This window comes from Oncorhynchus mykiss, chromosome 14, assembly GCF_013265735.2.
Source record: "Oncorhynchus mykiss isolate Arlee chromosome 14, USDA_OmykA_1.1, whole genome shotgun sequence".
Classification (NCBI taxonomy): Eukaryota; Metazoa; Chordata; class Actinopteri; order Salmoniformes; family Salmonidae; genus Oncorhynchus; species Oncorhynchus mykiss.
The window spans coordinates 13,388,250-13,405,675 of NC_048578.1; the positions used below are offsets into that span (position 1 = coordinate 13,388,250).

The 17,426-nt window shown below is 43.4% G+C and overlaps 1 protein-coding gene across 4 annotated transcripts; it reads right to left on the bottom strand.

Annotated features, from left to right (window-relative positions):
• Nucleotides 1-3,435: 3,435 nt before the first annotated feature.
• On the bottom strand, nt 3,436-12,425 carry LOC110488850 (zinc finger and SCAN domain-containing protein 22). 4 transcript variants are annotated; one of them, XM_036943000.1, is made up of 5 exons: nt 12,312-12,425; nt 7,332-7,666; nt 5,863-6,074; nt 5,178-5,292; nt 3,436-4,996 (listed from the first exon to the last, which is right to left on the bottom strand). In XM_036943000.1, the coding sequence occupies exons 1-5, from the start codon at nt 12,416-12,418 to the stop codon at nt 3,903-3,905; spliced, it is 1,863 nt and encodes a 620-aa protein (XP_036798895.1). In that variant the 5' UTR covers nt 12,419-12,425; the 3' UTR covers nt 3,436-3,902. The 4 variants fall into 4 exon arrangements, with proteins under 4 accessions (XP_036798895.1, XP_036798894.1, XP_021416949.2 ...); XM_036942999.1 differs by having other exon boundaries at nt 3,436-4,999; nt 12,312-12,424; XM_021561274.2 differs by lacking the exon at nt 12,312-12,425 and adding an exon at nt 8,204-8,457 and having other exon boundaries at nt 3,436-4,999.
• Between the last annotated feature and the right edge of the window lie 5,001 nt (nt 12,426-17,426).

Sequence of the window (17,426 nt, forward strand, 5' to 3'; positions counted from 1 at the left end):
GCAATATACGACTGATTGTTGTCCTATGGACAGAGTCTCCCACCTCAGCTGTAGATCTCTGCAGTTCATCCAGAGTGATCATGGGCCTCTTGGCTGCATCTCTGATCAGTCTTCTCCTTGTATGAGCTGAAAGTTTAGAGGGATGGCCAGGTCTTGGTAGATTTGCAGTGGTCTGATACTCCTTCCATTTCAATATTATCGCTTGCACAGTGCTCCTTGGGATGTTTAAAGATTGGGAAATCTTTTTGTATCCAAATCCGGCTGTAAACTTCTTCACAACAGTATCTCGTACCTGCCTGGTGTGTTCCTTGTTCTTCATGATGCTCTCTGCGCTTTTGACGGACCTCTGAGACTATCACAGTGCAGGTGCATTTATACGGAGACTTGATTACACACAGGTGGGTTGTATTTATCATCATTAGTCATTTAGGTCAACATTGGATAATTCAGAGATCCTCACTGAACTTCTGGAGAGAGTTTGCTGCACTGAAAGTAGAGGGGCTGAATAATTTTGCACGCCCAGTTATTCAGTTTTTGATTTGTTAAAAAAGTTTGAAATATTCAATAAATGTCATTCCACTTCATGATTGTGTCCCACTTGTTGTTGATTCTTCACAAAAAAATACAGTTTTATATCTTTATGTTTGAAGCCTGAAATGTGGCAAAAGGTCGCAAAGTTCAAGGGGGCCGAATTCTTTCGCAAGGCACTGTAAGTATCAAAAGTATATGTAAATACTAAAATATACTTAAGTATCAAAAGAAAAGTAAAAGTATAAATCATTTAAAATTCCAAATATTAAGCAAAGCAGAGGGCACCAATTTCTTGTTTTAAAAATGTACAGATAGCCAGGGGCACACTCCAACACTCTGACATTATTTGCAACAAATGCATTTGTGTTTAGTGAGTCCGCCAGCCCAGAGGCAGTAGGGATGACCAGGTCTTCTCTTGATAAGTGAGTGAATTTGACCATTTTCCTGTCCTGCTAAGCATTCAAAATGTAACGAGTACTTTTGGTTGTCAGGGAAAATGTATGGAGTAAAAAGTACAATATTTTCTTTAGGAATGTAGTGAAGTAAAAGTAAAAGTAGTCCAAAATATAAATAGTAAAGTACAGATACCCCCAAGAAACGACTTAAGCAGTACTTTAAAGTACTTTTATCTAAGTACTTTACACCACTGTCCCCAAGGGACAGGACGGGGCAACCCAGCTATTTTGAGTGCATGTAAAAAGAGCTCTACAGTACTATTAGGCCAATGAGATTAATTATATGATATCCTGTTTCTGTGTGTTAATGTACACGTGTAGTTGTGTTTTATTGTTGTTGTTTTTTTTTTCACTTTTGTTTCCAAACCTTTCCCTTAGGAATATTTATTTGTATTTTTTAAGTGGGAAAAATGTTTTGGGAGAGAGTTGAGGTATTGACTTGATTGGTGGGGGTCGGGCGTGCAGGTCTCTGATGCTGGCTGGTTGGTCTGGCTGAAATTTGATATGGAGGATGTCTTAATAAACACAAAAGTCTTTGTACATGATTTTTTTAAAGAGTTGTTTGATTTGTTAGACTGTTGGGTAAAGGTGCAACACAATAGGTATTGTTGAATTACCTTTGATCTAGTCCAGTCTTATCAATCACTTCAACATATTTAACAATGATCTCTTACCTAGCTTCATGACTGGGGGCATTTTAGCATACTTTTTGTTGTTCTAAATAGAGACAGCTAGAAGGGCCATGGGTCATATTGGATTATGTAGAAATGCAGGAAATGAGCTTTAGATGCCCCCCAAAAATCTGGGGGAGGACTCCCAGACCCCTAATCAATTAGAGGTCAGATACGTGTGGGAACAACAGGCCATAGAGATAGATAGAGGACTCATCTTTGTATCCGTGCCATTATGGTGTCTGTGACAACATGGGCAGTGCCATTGAGGCTATCTCAATTTGGAAGTTCTCAATTTTCTTCTTCAAGATTGTCTGATCCCTCCTGATGACTCGGTTGGACATGAAGTGGGAAGTCCTACTCAGTTGACTACATTAAAATGGTGAAAGCCCTCAAAGTAGGTCTTCACGGATCCACCTGTGCCCGAAACTCGATCCAGAATTCTGGGTCGGATCTGACTGTCACAGGTCTCGAGTATGTGTCATTTTAACTGACTTGTCCGGAAGGAACAGTACAGGTCCAAACACGACTGCTGCAGCAGTAAAGAGATAGACATTTTAGACGTTTTGCTGCTGCTCTTGCTTTTCACGAGAGTGGAGCGTGGTGCGTGTAGCTCGTTGCTGTTGGACAATCATCAAAGCGGCAATAGGCTACTGTCATAGAGCCTCCGTTTGTGGCAAACGTTAGGATATATCTAATCAATGGAATTAAAATGACAGAATTAAAAGTTAAAGAAGGATAGGCTACAACGACCAAGAGCCAACAGTTAGGCTGCTACTTATTATTTGAATGGAGTTATTTATAACTGTAGGATGAGAATATGCATGCACTGCAGCCTCAATTAGCCTAGCTAGTTAACATTAGCTATCTTATTAACTAGCTTCTCCCGGTTTGCTGCAGTGAACAGATGCTATGTAATCATATTTGATGATAAATAAACTAGCTATGGCAGTTATTAGTCTACTATGGCACGAGTCTGATTGGTTGGTTACGGTCTCTTGTCTCTTCCTCCCTCCTCCCAGTGTCAAAGTACGTCGCTCCCCAGCCTGCTAGAGCCGCCCATTTTTCTCCCTCTCGTGCTTTATCAGCTCTGGTTAATAAAGTAGGTTAAAAATAATAATAATTCTGGGCTGCTTCCCTTATTCGGACCAGGTCAGGATCCGACCAGATCTATACAGAACGGGTGTATTTGTCCTCGGGTCCATTCAGAACAGGTCTCTATATAAAAAACAAAACAATTGATGCATTTTGGATCCTGGTGGGAAAGCCCCAAGCCCATTGCGGAATGGTTCCAACGTTTTGGACCGGTAAAGACCTCGACAGCAATGTCTGTGCTAAAACAGGTTATATCCATGATGAGTCCTCCATCTATCTCGATGACAACAGGCACAACAACTCTTTTAAGTCTTATTTTGTGCCATGTGCGTTCACTTACATCAGTGCATTCATAAGAACCTAACCACCACGAAACTTCTGCTCAATCAAATAAGCTTCATGTAGCAAGTGAGCAATTACATTTTTTTGTGTACCAAATTTGACACCCATTGACCTCCATACAAAACTTCCTTACTTCTTGGACAGATTTTTGGCAGAGTAAAACCTTTGGCGTCGCCTCTTCCTCTCTGGTAGAAGACACTTCGAAGTACACAGAAATAAAGAAATGTGTCCGGAAATCCAACAACACCTTGTGTGAATGTTTGAGACATAACTAAACTACACAATTTTCTAGCTGAAAACAAACACTTTGCACTTGACGGAATATAAAAGGAGACCATTGGTCACTGAATAGTCAAATGTTTATTCCCGGATGGATAATACTGAAAAACAAATAGTACAAAATACCAAACTGTTATTATCATTGATAGTTAAGATCAACAAGGTCATGATTGATGTTCAGTGAAGATACTCATTTCTTATAGTAAAAGATACAATGTATTGAGAAACATAAATAAAAGCACAGGTTTCTCTGTGCACAATTAGACAGTTCATTTCAACCTGTCCCTGGATGGCCAGCATGGTCTTTGTTCCTCTTTTTTGGAGTAGGTAGAATGTGTCCCCAACAACTGATACAAGGTCAGAGCTTTATAGATTTCTAATGGTCAACTTCGGGATTGAGGCTAGGTTAAAATGATCTTATGTTGATCTTCTCTCTGATTAGGGAGCAACTTCTACCCTAGTCAGCAATTTCAACTTTCCCTCTCCAAAGAAATCCTGGTACATATCAATTATCAAATGTCTCAAAATGTTATGAAAAGCACTCGTGGTTTTTTAACTGCTCTGGTTCGCCGAAGCTCTTTCCACACTGGGAGCACTGGTGAGCGCTGCCGGCCTTGTCTCTGTCTCCACTGTGGATCAGCTGGTGTCTTTTCAGGTACTCTACCCTGCTGAAGCGCTTCCCGCACGCCTCGCATCCGTACGGACGCTCGCCTGTGTGAATCCGCTGGTGCCTCTCCAGGTTGCCTAGGCGACTGAAGCTCCTCCCACACTGCTGGCAGCAGTGCTGCCTCTCTCCAGTGTGAACCACCTGGTGCCTCTCCAGCGAGCGAGAGTGGGTGAAGCCCTTCCCACAGAGCTCGCAGCGGTGGGGCCGTTCGGCTGCGCACACACACTCATGGTTCTTCAGGGCCCAGGCATGGCTGAAGGCGTGGCCGCACGAGGCGCAGGGGAACAGGGTGTTCTCTGTCCCTCCTTCCTGCAGGTGGGCGTCCCCCAGGGGGCAAGGGTGCTCTTCCAGCTCAGCCTCGTTGGCGAAGCCCCCGCCGCACTGCATGCAGAAATGCATCAGGTCCCCTGTCTCCTCCTCACCACTGTCATCCACGCTACCCGGAGCAGACAGGTGATGTAGGCCCTCGTCTGAGCCTCCCGGCTCCCCCATCCCCTCACCATCCCTCAGCCTCTTGGGCCAACGTGGCTGCAGCTCCCTTCCAGCCCCCACTGGCAGTGACCCCTGTAATTCCTTCAGACGGGCACCGTGAACCTGCAGGGCATCACCATAGTCCCTCTCTGAGGCTGTGGGACTCTCCAGCTCCCCCTTCTGTTCCAGCCCATCCAGACCAATGTACTTCTGGCCCAGGCTGAACTCACTGTCTGCCACTACTTCCGGGTCAGGGGTCCTGGAGCCATGGTTGGAGCCTGCTGTGGGGGGGATCTTCAGGGCTGCCTGCTCGCGCCCCCTCTCTGCCCTCAGGGCCGTCTCCAGGCCACTCAGGTCCACCACACTCAGCGCCCCCTCTGACACCTCCGTTGGAGGGGACCCCACGTCCCACTCCTCCTCATCCCCCTCTTCAGGCCTCACGGCTAGGGGCCGCTTCAGGGCCACAGGGCTGAGCTCCATGTCTCCTACTGGGCCGAGAGAAGGAGAGTGAGAGTCTGTTAGAGGAGCAGTACTATGAGGGTGTATGCAAACATATTGTACTGCAGACACTTAAGAAAACTTCACTGTGTTCACATTGGGGTTATCACTATCCAGGAGGTGTGGTCATCATGTTTTTGGTTCTGAGCTTTCAGCTGGAGTCAGTACCTTCGCTGTGGGTTCTGGATCCATGGCAGTTCTGGTTGGGTGGGTCCATCTTCAGGGCTTCCTTGATCAGCCGCAGAGACGCAGGCTGGTAACCCCCATCCACCATATCACCGGACTACAGACAGAGCAAAAATAAACTACATTACCCACCAGTACAGCCCCATAGACTACACAATAATGCAATGCAGAGTGCACGACCACACCCAGTATTTTTGTGCATGCAAAGTGCACTTTCACAAGTGCCACAAAGAACGAGGGTCCTGTTTTACACAGGGCATTTTCTTTAAAAGTGTCAAGTTTAAACAGTTTGAAATGCAATGTACAGATGACCTTTATTGTATAGACGCATCTGCATGATCTCAGTCATGTAGAATACAAAACTGTGTTCGCACCCAAAATTATATTCATGTATAGTGTCTACAACGCTCTGCACTTAACATTGACTGCCCTACTGAACAAGTGCTTGAGCTACTTCTGCAGTTGAATATCAAATCAGTGGCTTTCCACCATCCACGCCATCTGCTGCAGTGTGTCTCATTGACTCAGAAAACAGCAGTTTAACAACATTCTCAGTCTCACCACACACAGATGATACGCACTGTTATTTTTGTAAACTAGTCGTCTCTGGCACACTGACACTGTGTGTGCCACACTCAGATTCCTTAGCACTCCTCTTCTCCCTCACCTCCTCTTTGATGATGTCCGTCTCCTCCCCCTCTCCCGAAATACAGCCCTCCTCCAATAGTTCTCCTTCTTCTTCCTCCTCCTCGTCCCCAGGGACATGGATGAGGTACATCTGGCGTGCCTCCTTCCAGCCTCCCCCTGCTACTTCCCCAGCTGCTGCTCCTCCTTCCTCCCACACGCCTCCAAATGCAGGACCCAGCTTCTGCTTTCCTCCTGTGGAGGGGGAGAGAGGAAGAGAGGGGGAGGGAATGGATCGGGTGAGAGGAGGAGGAGGGGTCGAGCATGAAGGAGAGAGGAGAGAGAGAGGGGAGCAGTGATAGAAATGAAGGAGAGGAAGGAAAGCAGGGAGAGGAGAGATGGCAGGGAGTGGGAGAGAGGCAGAGGAGAGGGGGAGCAGAGGCAGAGGGCATGAGGAAGGGGAGAGTGGGGGGAGGGAGAGAGCATGTTGAACGAGAGCAGGAGGAGGGTCAGCATGCAGCGGGAGAAAGCATAAAGGAGAGGAGGGAGAGGAGAGCAGTGACAGAAATTGAGGAGTTGGGGGAAGGGAGAGAGAGCATGATGAAGGAGAGGAGGCAGAGTACGGAGCAGAAGCGGGAGAGAGGAAGCGGCGGGAGTGAAGAGGGAGGGAGAGAAGAGGGGGTGGGAGTGAAGAGGGAGGGAGAGCGGAGAGAAAGGTAGAGGAGGTGGGGGCAGGGAGGAGAGAGGGCATTATGAAAGAGAGCAGAGATGGAGGGAGAGAGAGCAGAGAGGAGTGGGGGAGGTGAGGGACAGAGAGAGGACATGAAGAGGAGGAGGAGGGAGAGTGGAGGAGTAGAGGAGGGAAGGAGATGAAGGGGGGCCGTGACAGAAATGGAAGAGTTGGGGGAAGGGAAATAGCATGATGAAGGAGAGGAGGCGGAGTAGGGAGCGGAAGCGGCGGAGTGAGTGTGAAGGAGGAGGGGGTGGGAGTGAAGAGGGAGAGCGGAGAGAGTAGAAGAGAGGGACAGGGAGAGAGGGGGGGGCAGGGAGGAAGAGGGGGGGCAGGGAGGAAGAGGGGGGGCAGGGAGGAAGAGGGGGGGGCAGGGAGGAAGAGGGGGGGGGGGGGCAGGGAGGAAGAGGGGGGGGGGCAGGGAGGAAGGGGGGGGGGCAGAGGAAGGGGGGGGGCAGAGAGAACATGAAGGAGGAGGAGATGGGGGAGGGAGAGCAGAGGAGTAGAAAGGAAAGGGAGAGAGAAGGCTCAGTTTCTGCCAGATGGCTTCCAACATAACAAGTACCTCTTTACACAAGCATTACAGGCTTTTGACTTAATGTTACTGAAGTAATCAACTTGTGTTAATTTGATATGCAATTACATATCATTTCAACAATTATAATATGAAGAATACAATTTTTTTATTTTAGTTTTATAGATAGGGCAAGACAAATGTGTAAAAAACGACTATATGGTCCGTGATGCTTTTGTGGCTGTACTTACTAAATATGAACACTTACGGGGCACTTCAATTTTTCGCTTTTTCCGCCCACCGTCCTCCGACCCTATCAAACCAGCATTGCGGCGATTCTCTGCCCACCCCATCCCGTACTTGCGTTCATTTCTCAGTTTGTTCTCGGTCAGTCGGAGTCGGAGTTTCAGAGCCTCCATTTCATTCCTATTCAGAGATATTTCCACCAGAAAGTCGTTCACCGTGTCCTGGAACAGTTTGGTGATCTCGCACACCGACGCTCGGATCAAACTGTCCATGACAGAGGTGAGGTGTGTCTGGAACGTCTCCACGGAGTCCGCCATGAGTTCGCTGCCGTGACGATCACACGATCGATCTGGGGAACTGGACCAGACAGATATTCAACTGTTACACATGTACAACATTAGTTAACTATGTGGACTGAGTTTTAACAAATTCACATTATCAGTGACACTAGCTACTGTTATTAGTCAGCAGTATCATATAGACCTAGTGGCCAACTAGTCTAATTTCTGAAAGACTACACTTTTTCTTGCTAACATTAGTAATTAAGTAGTATCCTAGATACCACCTCACTAATCCCAACTAATAGACCGTTGAGCAAGACAGCCTAACTTCGTATGGAACGAGGAAGGACAAAAGCACACCCACCCATCACTCGAGGTTTAGTTAGCTAGCTACATTGCTGCCTAAACTAAAGCTTTAGCTAGATGGTAGCTGGCTAGTTAACTAAGGCGATTAACGTTACTATTGCAATAGTGAATAACACGAAACCAAACTGTAGCAATGCCGGCTAGCTAGTTAACGATCGTCGCGACGGTATCCTTCTTGAATACAACACAAGAACAGCTCAAGTGCTAACGTTAGCTAGTAACTAGCTAACATTAGCTAGCTACGCACCGTGAAGTCTCTGAAATCAGAATATTGAAGTATTCGATAACTAAACACTGTTTGTTCTACACGACAACCGAGAAGAATGCACACTGTAGATAAGCCAAGAGACGAAACACCAAAGGAAAAAAACAGATCCAACTTTATGTCCTCCCTTCGAAGCAGCGTTTTCTTTCTTGCCTCCTACACAGGGTTGCCAGTTCTTTAGAAAATAAAATGGCAAAAAACTAATCGAAACCCACCCACAAAGCCATAAAACTAGACCAATAAATATGGCATGAGAAGTTGCATTTAGCCAATAAAACCTTTTTCGATAAAGTTTTCCAGCGAATTAAGCCGGATATCGACGTAAGGAGCAATATTCGGTTTTCCATCAAAATAATAGGCCTAATTCTTGTGAGCTAACTTGACTAATAAATTAATTTGAATATGTAGCAAGATAAAATATAATTAATTATACCTTATTATACTTGTAAATAAATCAATTTTACGCATGTGTTTAACTATAGGTACATTCAACAGGAGGGTTTGAGGGATGAAACACCTGCATTGCTTGCTGTTTGGGGTTTTAGGCTGGGTTTCTGTACAGCACTTTGAGATATCAGCTGATGTACGAAGGGCTATATAAATAAATTTGATTTGATGAAAGTTGGACAGAGGATCTCAAAATCTCTGCGCAAGAAACACTTGAATGAACTTCAAAATAATGTTTGGCTATTTTCTGGCAATTGTTCTGTTATGTGCCAGATGTTAAGTCCATTGCCCCTGATCAGTGGCGAATTTGGCATGTAAATCTTGGTGGGGCAAACTCAAAAAGTAATTACAAAAACACAACACTAAACAATACATTCATTAATTGAACTATAACAGTGACAAACTATGCCCACAAATTGTTAGGGCCTATATAAAGGCTAGCTGTCCCAACACCGTACCACTGCTACACATGGCTATCAGCAGAGCCTAGTCTGCCAAAAAAACTGTTATTTCGGCCTAATTTACTGCCTATAAAAAAACCATAGCTGATATGGTTGACTTGCTTAAACAAATGGGGTTTCTACTGACAATTGAGATGTACAATCTATGGCATATAAGGGGATGACGAGCGGATAAGAGGTAATCCGTAATTTAGATTAAGTAAAAATACCTTAAAGTATTAAGTTTATTTTGGGTATCTGTACTTTACTATTTACTTTTACTTCACTACATTCCTAAATACAATAATGTACCTTTTACTCCATACATTTTCTCTGACACCCAAAAGTACTCGTTACATTTTGAATGCTTAGCAGGACAGGAAAAGGGTCCAATTCACACACTTATCAAGAGAACATCCCTGGTCATCACTACTGCCTCTGATCTGGCAGACTCACTAAACACATTCTTTATTTGTAAATTAAGTCCGAGTGTTGGTGTGTGCCCCTGGTTATTTGTAAAAAAATATATATAAAAAAAATAAAATGGTGCCATCTGGTTTGCTTAAAAATGTAAGGAATTTAAAATTATTTTTTACTTTTGATACTTAAGTATATTTAAAACCACATACTTTTAGACTTTTACTCAAGCAGTATTTTACAGGGTGACTCACTTTAATTTGAGTCATTTTCTATTAAGGTATCTTTACTTTTACTCAAGTATGACAATTGGGTACTTTTTTTCATTACTGGCTATAGGCTACATGTGCACCACCAAGTTAGAACAGTAGGCTAAATTATGAGGGGGAAAGGGACCAAATGATTAGGTTGAGGCACATGGTCTGGCATTCTCTGGATTTTTGGTGCTTTCAAGACAACTGGGAACTCTGAAGAAAAAAAAACAGGGTAGAATCATGACGTTAGTTGTTTTCAGGTCGGAGCTCTAGAAAGAGGCCCAAGTTCCTGACTTGGATTCCGAGTTGGATGACCGTTCAAAATGTATTTTCCCAGTCGGAGCTATTTTTTTTCCAGAGTTCCCAGTTGTCTTGAATTTACTGAAGTCTGAGATTTCCCAGTTCAGAGTTTCCAGTTGTTTTGAACGTGGCAGAAGTCTTGCTGGATTGACAGCATGGCCCATGTTGAATGTTTATCCTTTTAAGCCTGGAAAATAGACCCTTAAACACAGCCTTGGTTCACACATCCACTCCACTGAAGAGCAAGCTAGTGATTGCTTTGCAATGCTTGCAGTTAGCCACTGATTCCTTCCCAACCACTCATTGTTGAATTTGCGATTTTCAACTTGTTGTTTAATGTTTGTCCAATGGCCGATGAGCACCAATACTTTTTATCTATAATTCCTCGTCATAATTTCTCTTCATAAGACAAGGATTGAAAAGGATTTGCCAGTAGATTGTCGACTTGATTCATGATGATGACTGCGAGCTTGCTTGCTAAGATTTTGAAAATATGATGTTGACATGATCAGTCCAATCAAAGCTATGGTAGATATAACGTGATTTGAGATAATTTTATCTGTGGCCAATGACCTTGAGCCTTTTTGGGTGGGTACTTCTAATGTAACTCTATGGCAGCACCCTAGGGGCTTGGATTTAAGCTCTCCCCGTAGATTTTGCGGTGACGTAGTGTCACCATGAGTGACAGTGCACTGAGCCAATCATGGCGCAACTGGAGAACATTACCAACCCCTACTCTCCGTATTTTCCGATGGCTGCCCCACCACTACAGAAAGCACCGAGCTAGGCTGAAACACTTGCATTTTGGAGCTCCCTTACTCAAGAAAGCAAAAGAGAGACATTTTCATATGTGGCTTTATTAACTAAATTATTATTTATTTATTTTTACATTGTTTGCAACCTGATATGTGACACCGATTAATCCCCAAATAACATGCAAAACAGGCAACCACAAAAAGCTCAAAAAGGTGGGGCTCAAAACATGACAGGTCGCCACTGTCCCTGATAGCCTACAGTAGCCTAGGCAAGATGGAAGATAAACAATTTAATATCTTGCTTAGTTCAAACAGACTCATTTATTTAGCATGAATAGCAAGGTGCTTCTGTTGCCCAATAGCCTGCTGGAGTAGGTTATTGAGGATGGGGTCGCCATTTTACTGAATTATATATTAATAATATGGATATGAACTGAATAGGCCCATGCTTGTCAATAACAGCCAGTGATTTATTTTACCTGTAGCCTAATCTGACTGATTTACCTTCAATCTAATGCATCATAACAACAGCTGATCAACATTTGCGACAGAACTGGGACCATGATCACAATTTAACTTCCAGTTTCATTAACTAAACATGTCCATTAATAATTGCATAATAACGCAATGGTACAACAACAAACTGAAGGTATAGGCTATTTTAAATCCGTTTGCCAGCTCCAGGTAGGTTACACAAGTGGCACAACTTGGTTTGCAATGACTTCAGTGATATCATTTCAACATATTTATTGAATCAAATGGTGGGCTACAGTAGCCGAAACAGGCATAGAAATGAATAGCCTACTTGATGACCACAATATGCAAATGTACCATTCGCCACATTCAATTTCCGTTTCATTGTGGACTTTTCCCTATATCAGAAGCACGCTCGGGAGTTCCATTACTTAAATTTACAAATGTTCACTCGTGCAGCGCTCGACACGCAAGAACTGAGCATGCGTAAAACTCTACGTTTGATATGGTTTCCATTAACATGTCGACATTAGAATGCAGTTTAAAAACCACCTACGAACGAATTTATCTAATGCGCCTAAAGTCGTTTTCCTGTGCATTGTCGCCTAATTTATGGATGGCGCATCAGTTCTAGCGCGTTAATTAATATGTTTTATGAAAAAGGGTTGGAAATAGGTGTCTCCATAATGACAATCTAAATAGCCTACCTACAACTGGTAATACGTTTTCACCCGCGACATCATTTTCGAACGGGCCAATTTCCCGAGAAAACCACAGATATGGCAACCCTGCTCCTTATTCTACTTCGGTCGCGATTTTCGGCAGTTGGCATCTAACGTTATTGGTACATTACCGCCACCTACGGTGCTGGAGTGTGGGCCTGCTTCTTCTTCTTCGTCTTCTTCTGTGGCGTTTTCAGCGGTTAGCATCCATTGTTATGGTGTATTGTCGCTACCTACAGTACTGGAGTATGGGCCAGAAACAGGGAGAAACTAAATCCTACCTGCCAGCCCCGAATTTGAGATTGTTGGTTTCAACCGCCATGTCTTTGTGAGACGCAGAGTAGGTGAATGGATGATCTCCGCATGTGTAGTTCCCACCGTGAACCATGGAGGAGGAGGTGTGATGGTGTTATGCCTTGACCTTAGTTATCTATGTTTTATGTATTATTTTGGTCAGGACAGGGTGTGACGAGGGTAGGTATGTGTGTTTTTGTCCTGTCTAGGGTTTTTGTATATCTATGGGGTTTTTGTATGTCTAGGTAATGTAGGTCTATGGTGGCCTGAATTGGTTCCCAATCAGAGGCAGCTGTTTATCGTTGTCTCTGATTGGGGATCCTATTTAGGTTGCCATTTTCCATTTTGGTTTTGTGGGTTATTGTCTATGTGTAGTTGCATGTCAGCACTCGGTTTATATAGCTTCACATTCGTTTTGTTATTTTATTAGTTTGTTTAGTGTTCTTTCTTTATTAAAAGAAGAATGTATTCATATCACGCTGCGCCTTGGTCTTCTCTATACGACGAACGTGACAGAGGGTGTGGGGATGCTTTGCTGGTGACACTGTGATTTATTTAGAAATCAAGGCACACTTAACCAGCACGGCTACCACAGCATTCTGCAGTAATACGCCTTCCCATCTGGTTTGCACTTCATTTGTTTTTCAACAGGACAATGACCCAATACACCTCCAGGCTGTGTAAGGGCTATTTGACCAAGAAGGAGAGTGATGGGTGCTGCATCAGATGACCTGGCCTCCACAATCACACGACCCTAACGGAATTGAGATGCTTTGGGATGAGTTGGATCGCAGAGTGATGGAAAAGCAGCCAACAAGTCCTCAGCATATGTGGGACCTCCTTCAAGACTGTTGGAAAAGCATTCCAGGTGAAGCTGGTTGAGAGAATGCCAAGAGTGTGCAAAGCTGTCATCATGGCAAATGGTGGCTACTTTGAAGAATCTCAAATATAAAATATATTTTGATAGGTTTAATTAACACTTTTTTGGTCACTACATGATCCCATATGTGCTGTGCAGACCGCTGTGATACAGTACGACAGGATGCTCTCGATTGTGCATCTGTAAAAGTTTGTGATGGTTTGGTTTGGTGACAAGCCAAATTTCTTAAGCCTCCTGAGGTTGAAGAGGCTCTGTTGCGCCTTCTTCACCACACTGTCTGTGTTAAGGTGGACCATTTCAGTATGTTCGTGATGTGGATGCCGAGGAACTTAAAACTTTCCACCTTCTCCACTGCAGTCTCGTGGATAGGGGGCTGCTCCCTCTGCTGTTTCCTGAAGTCCACGATCATCTCCTTTGTATTGTTGACGTTGAGTGAGAGGTTGTTTTCCTGACACCGCACTCTGAGTGCCCTCACCTCCTCCCTAAAGGCTGTCTCATCGTTGTAAGTGATCAAGACTACAACTGTTGTGTCGTCTGCAAACTTGATAACCGAGTTGGAGGCGTGCATGGCCATGCAATCATGGTTGAACAAGGAGTACAGGAGGTGGCTGAGCACGCACACCTTGTGGGGCCCCAGTGTTGAGGATCATGAACTTGGATCGGTTGGCGGAAGAAACAAGGATGAGTGGACTTTTGTGCAGAAAGGAGCAAAATTGTTGTGGGAAAAAATATGTCCAGTTCTGCTAATAATCTACCCACCGTATGTCTTTTTTTAAATGAGATACGTCAGAATTGGTGAATATGTTTGAAATGTCTATATAAGTCAAGGAATGTAAAGAGGATGAAAGTTACTTCTGCAATGAAAGAAATTATAAAACAAATACAGTTGAAGTAGGAAGTTTACATGCACTTAGGTTGGAGTCATTAAAACTTGTTTTTCAACCATTCCATAAATTTCTTGTTAACAATCTATAGTTTTGGCAAGTCGGTTAGGACATTTACTTTGTGCATGATAAAAGTAATTCTTCCAGCAATTGTTTACAGACAGATTATTTCAATTATAATTCACTGTATCACAATTCCAGTGGGTCAGAAGTTCACATACACTAAGTTGACTGTGCCTTTAAACGAGTCCTATATCAACATACCCTGAAAGGCCGCTCAGCAAGGAAGAAGCCGCTGCTCCAAAACTGCCATTAAAAAAAGCTATACTACGGTCTGCAACTGCACATGTGGACAAAGATTGTACTTTTTGGAGAAAAGTCCTCTGGTCTGATGAAACAGAAATAGAACTGTTTTGCCATAATGACCCTCGTTGTGTTTGGAGGAAAAAGGGGGATGCTTGCAATCCGAAGAACACCATCCCAACCGGGAAGCACGGGGGTGGCAGCATCATGTTGTGGGGGTGCCTTGCTGTATGAGGAACAGGTGCACTTCACAAAATAGATGGCGTCATGAGGAAGGAAAATTATGTGGATATATTGAAGCAACATCTCAAGACATCAGTCAGGTTAAAGCTTGGTCGAAAATGGGTCTTCCAAATGGACAATGACCCCAAGCATACTTCCAAAGTTGTGGCAAAATGGCTTAAGGACAACAAAGTCAAGGTTTTGGAGTGGCCATCACAAAGCCATGACCTCAATCCCGTAGAAAATGTGTGGGCAGAATGAAAAAATGTTTGCGAGCAAGGAGGCCTACATACCTGACTCAGTTAAACCAGCTCTGTCAGGAGGAATTTAGCTAAAATTCACCCACAATAAGCTTGTGGAAGGCTACCCGAAATGTTTGACCCAAGTTAAACAATTCAAAGGCAATGGTACCAAATACGAATTAAGTGAATGTTTACTTCTGACCCACTGGGAATGTGATGAAAGAAATAAAAGCTTAAATAAATAATTCTCTCTACTATTATTCTGACATTTCACATTCTTAAAATAAAGTGGTGATCCTAACTGACCTAAGACAGGGAATTGTTACACAGATTGAATGTCAGGAATTGTGGAAAAACTGAGATTAAATGTATTCGGGCTAAGGTGTATGTAAACTTCCGACTTCAACTGTATATATACAGTACCATTCAAAATGTTGGACACACCTACTCATTTTCTATATTTTTGCTATTTTCTACGTTGTAGAGTAATAATGAAGACATTAAAAAACTATGAAATAACACATGTAGTAACCAAACATTTATTTGAGATTCTTCAAAATAGCCACCATTTGCCTTGATGACAGCTTTGCACACTCTTGGCATTCTCTTAACCAGCTTCACGGAAAAAGGAATGCTTTTCCAACAGTCTTAAAGGAGTTCCCACATATGCTGAGCACTTGTTGGCTGCTTTTCCTTCACTCTGCGGTCCAACTCATCCCAAACCATCTCATTTGGGTTGAGGTCAGGTGATTGTGGAGGCCAGGTCATCTGATGCAGCACTCCATCGCTCTCCTTCTTGGTAAAATAGCCCTTACACCGCCTGAAGGTATGTTGGGTCAATGACCTGTTGAAAAGTGATAGTCCCTCTAAGCGCATACCAGATGGGATGGCGTATCGCTGCAGAATGCTGTGGTAGCCATGCTGGTTAAGTATGCCTTGAATTCTAAATAAATCACAGACCGTGTCACCAGCAAAACACCACCACACCATCACACCTCCTCTTCCACGGTGGGAACTACACATGCGGAGATCATTCATTCACCTTCACCAACGGTTAGAACTCAATATCTCAAATTTGTACAGATTTCCACCGGTCTAATGTCCATTGCTTGTTTTTCTTGGCCCAAACAAGTTTCTTCTTCTTTTTGGTGTCCTTTAGTAGTGGTTTCTTTGCAGAAAATCGACCACGAAAGCCTGATTCACAGTCTCCTCTGAACAATTGATGTTGAGATGTGTCTCTTACTTGAACTCTGTGAATAATTTATTTGGGCTGCAATTTCTGAGGCTGGTAACTCTAATGAACTTATCCTCTGCAGCAAAGGTAACTCTGGGTCTTCCTTTTCTTTGGCGGTCCTCGTGAGAGGCAGTTTCATCATAGCGCCTGATGTTTTTTGCGACTGCACTTGAAGAAACTTTCGAAGTTCTTGAAATGTTTTGGATTGACTGACCTTCATGACATCTCAATATTAAGAAGGAGTACCTACTGTTTGGTATACTCAGTGTATAACCTACTGACAGTGTGGTTAGTCATGCCATTCAAGTTATGTTTTGGGGACATACTTAGCCCATTCATAGACGGTAATGCTAAACATGTACCGTCTATTCACAAACCTGTCTGCCGTCCGGGGCAAATGTACCGACGCTGCCCCGAAGCTCTATCTAAACATCGAAACGTCTCGCGATACGATTTTGGAAACATTTGGAACTTAACTTCCAAACGAGAAATCATATTAAAAAAACAAAAGGTTTAATTACTACACACCTTTAATAGGGTTTGGGTTCCCACACTGAGGTGATACAGCGCTTGTTTACAGAAGACAAAGGCGTCCACCTGTTCTAATTAGCTATTTAGCATCTCCAAACGCCTGTGTTTAATGGAAGAAGGATGCCAGAATTGTGTTGTTACTGAAAAAAATACTGTCAGCTGCAACCGTGTTAAAAATATTACAACCAGTGTACACAGTAAGTATATATTTTGCATTTGTGAAATTATTTTGATGTGAAGGTGGAAGGCTTTATGTTTCGACAACCGTATTGCAATTGAGAATCAATTCACATTTAGATGGAATATTTTCCTGTTTTGGCTGCCAGAGACAGTTTACCTCTGAACATAATGTACAGTGCCTTTGGAAAGTATTCAGACCCCTTGACTTTTTTCACATTTTGTTATGTTACAGCTTTATTCGAAAATGTATTAAATCGATTTTTTTCCTCAACAATCTACACACGATAGTCCATAAGGACAACGAAAAACAGGTTTTTAGAAATGTTTGCTAATATATTAAAAATAAAACTGAAATATCACATTTACATACGTATTCAGACCCTTTACTCAGTACTTTGTTGAAGCACCTTTGCCAGCGATTACAGCATTGAGTCTTCTTGGGTATGACGCAACAAGCTTGGCACACCTGTATTTGGGCAGTTTCTCCCATTCTTCTCTGCAGATCCTCTCAAGCTCTGTTAGGTTGGATGGGGAGCGTTGAAGTGCAGCTATTTTTAGGTCCCTCCAGAAATGTTAGATCGGGTTCAAGTCTGGGCACTGGCTGGGCCACTCAAGGACATTCCGAG

Excerpts from the sequence above, each read along its gene's own strand:
- LOC110488850 (XM_036942999.1), bottom strand. The coding sequence starts at position 12,418 with ATGGTTCACGGTGGGAACTACACATGCGGAGATCATCCATTCACCTAC. Across the intron at positions 6,075-7,331 it reads GCGAAAAATTGAAGTGCCCC|GAGGAAAGCAGAAGCTGGGT; the intron begins GTAAGTGTTCAT and ends CCCCCTCCACAG. Across the intron at positions 5,000-5,177 it reads ATCCAGAACCCACAGCGAAG|TAGGAGACATGGAGCTCAGC; the intron begins GTACTGACTCCA and ends CTCTCGGCCCAG.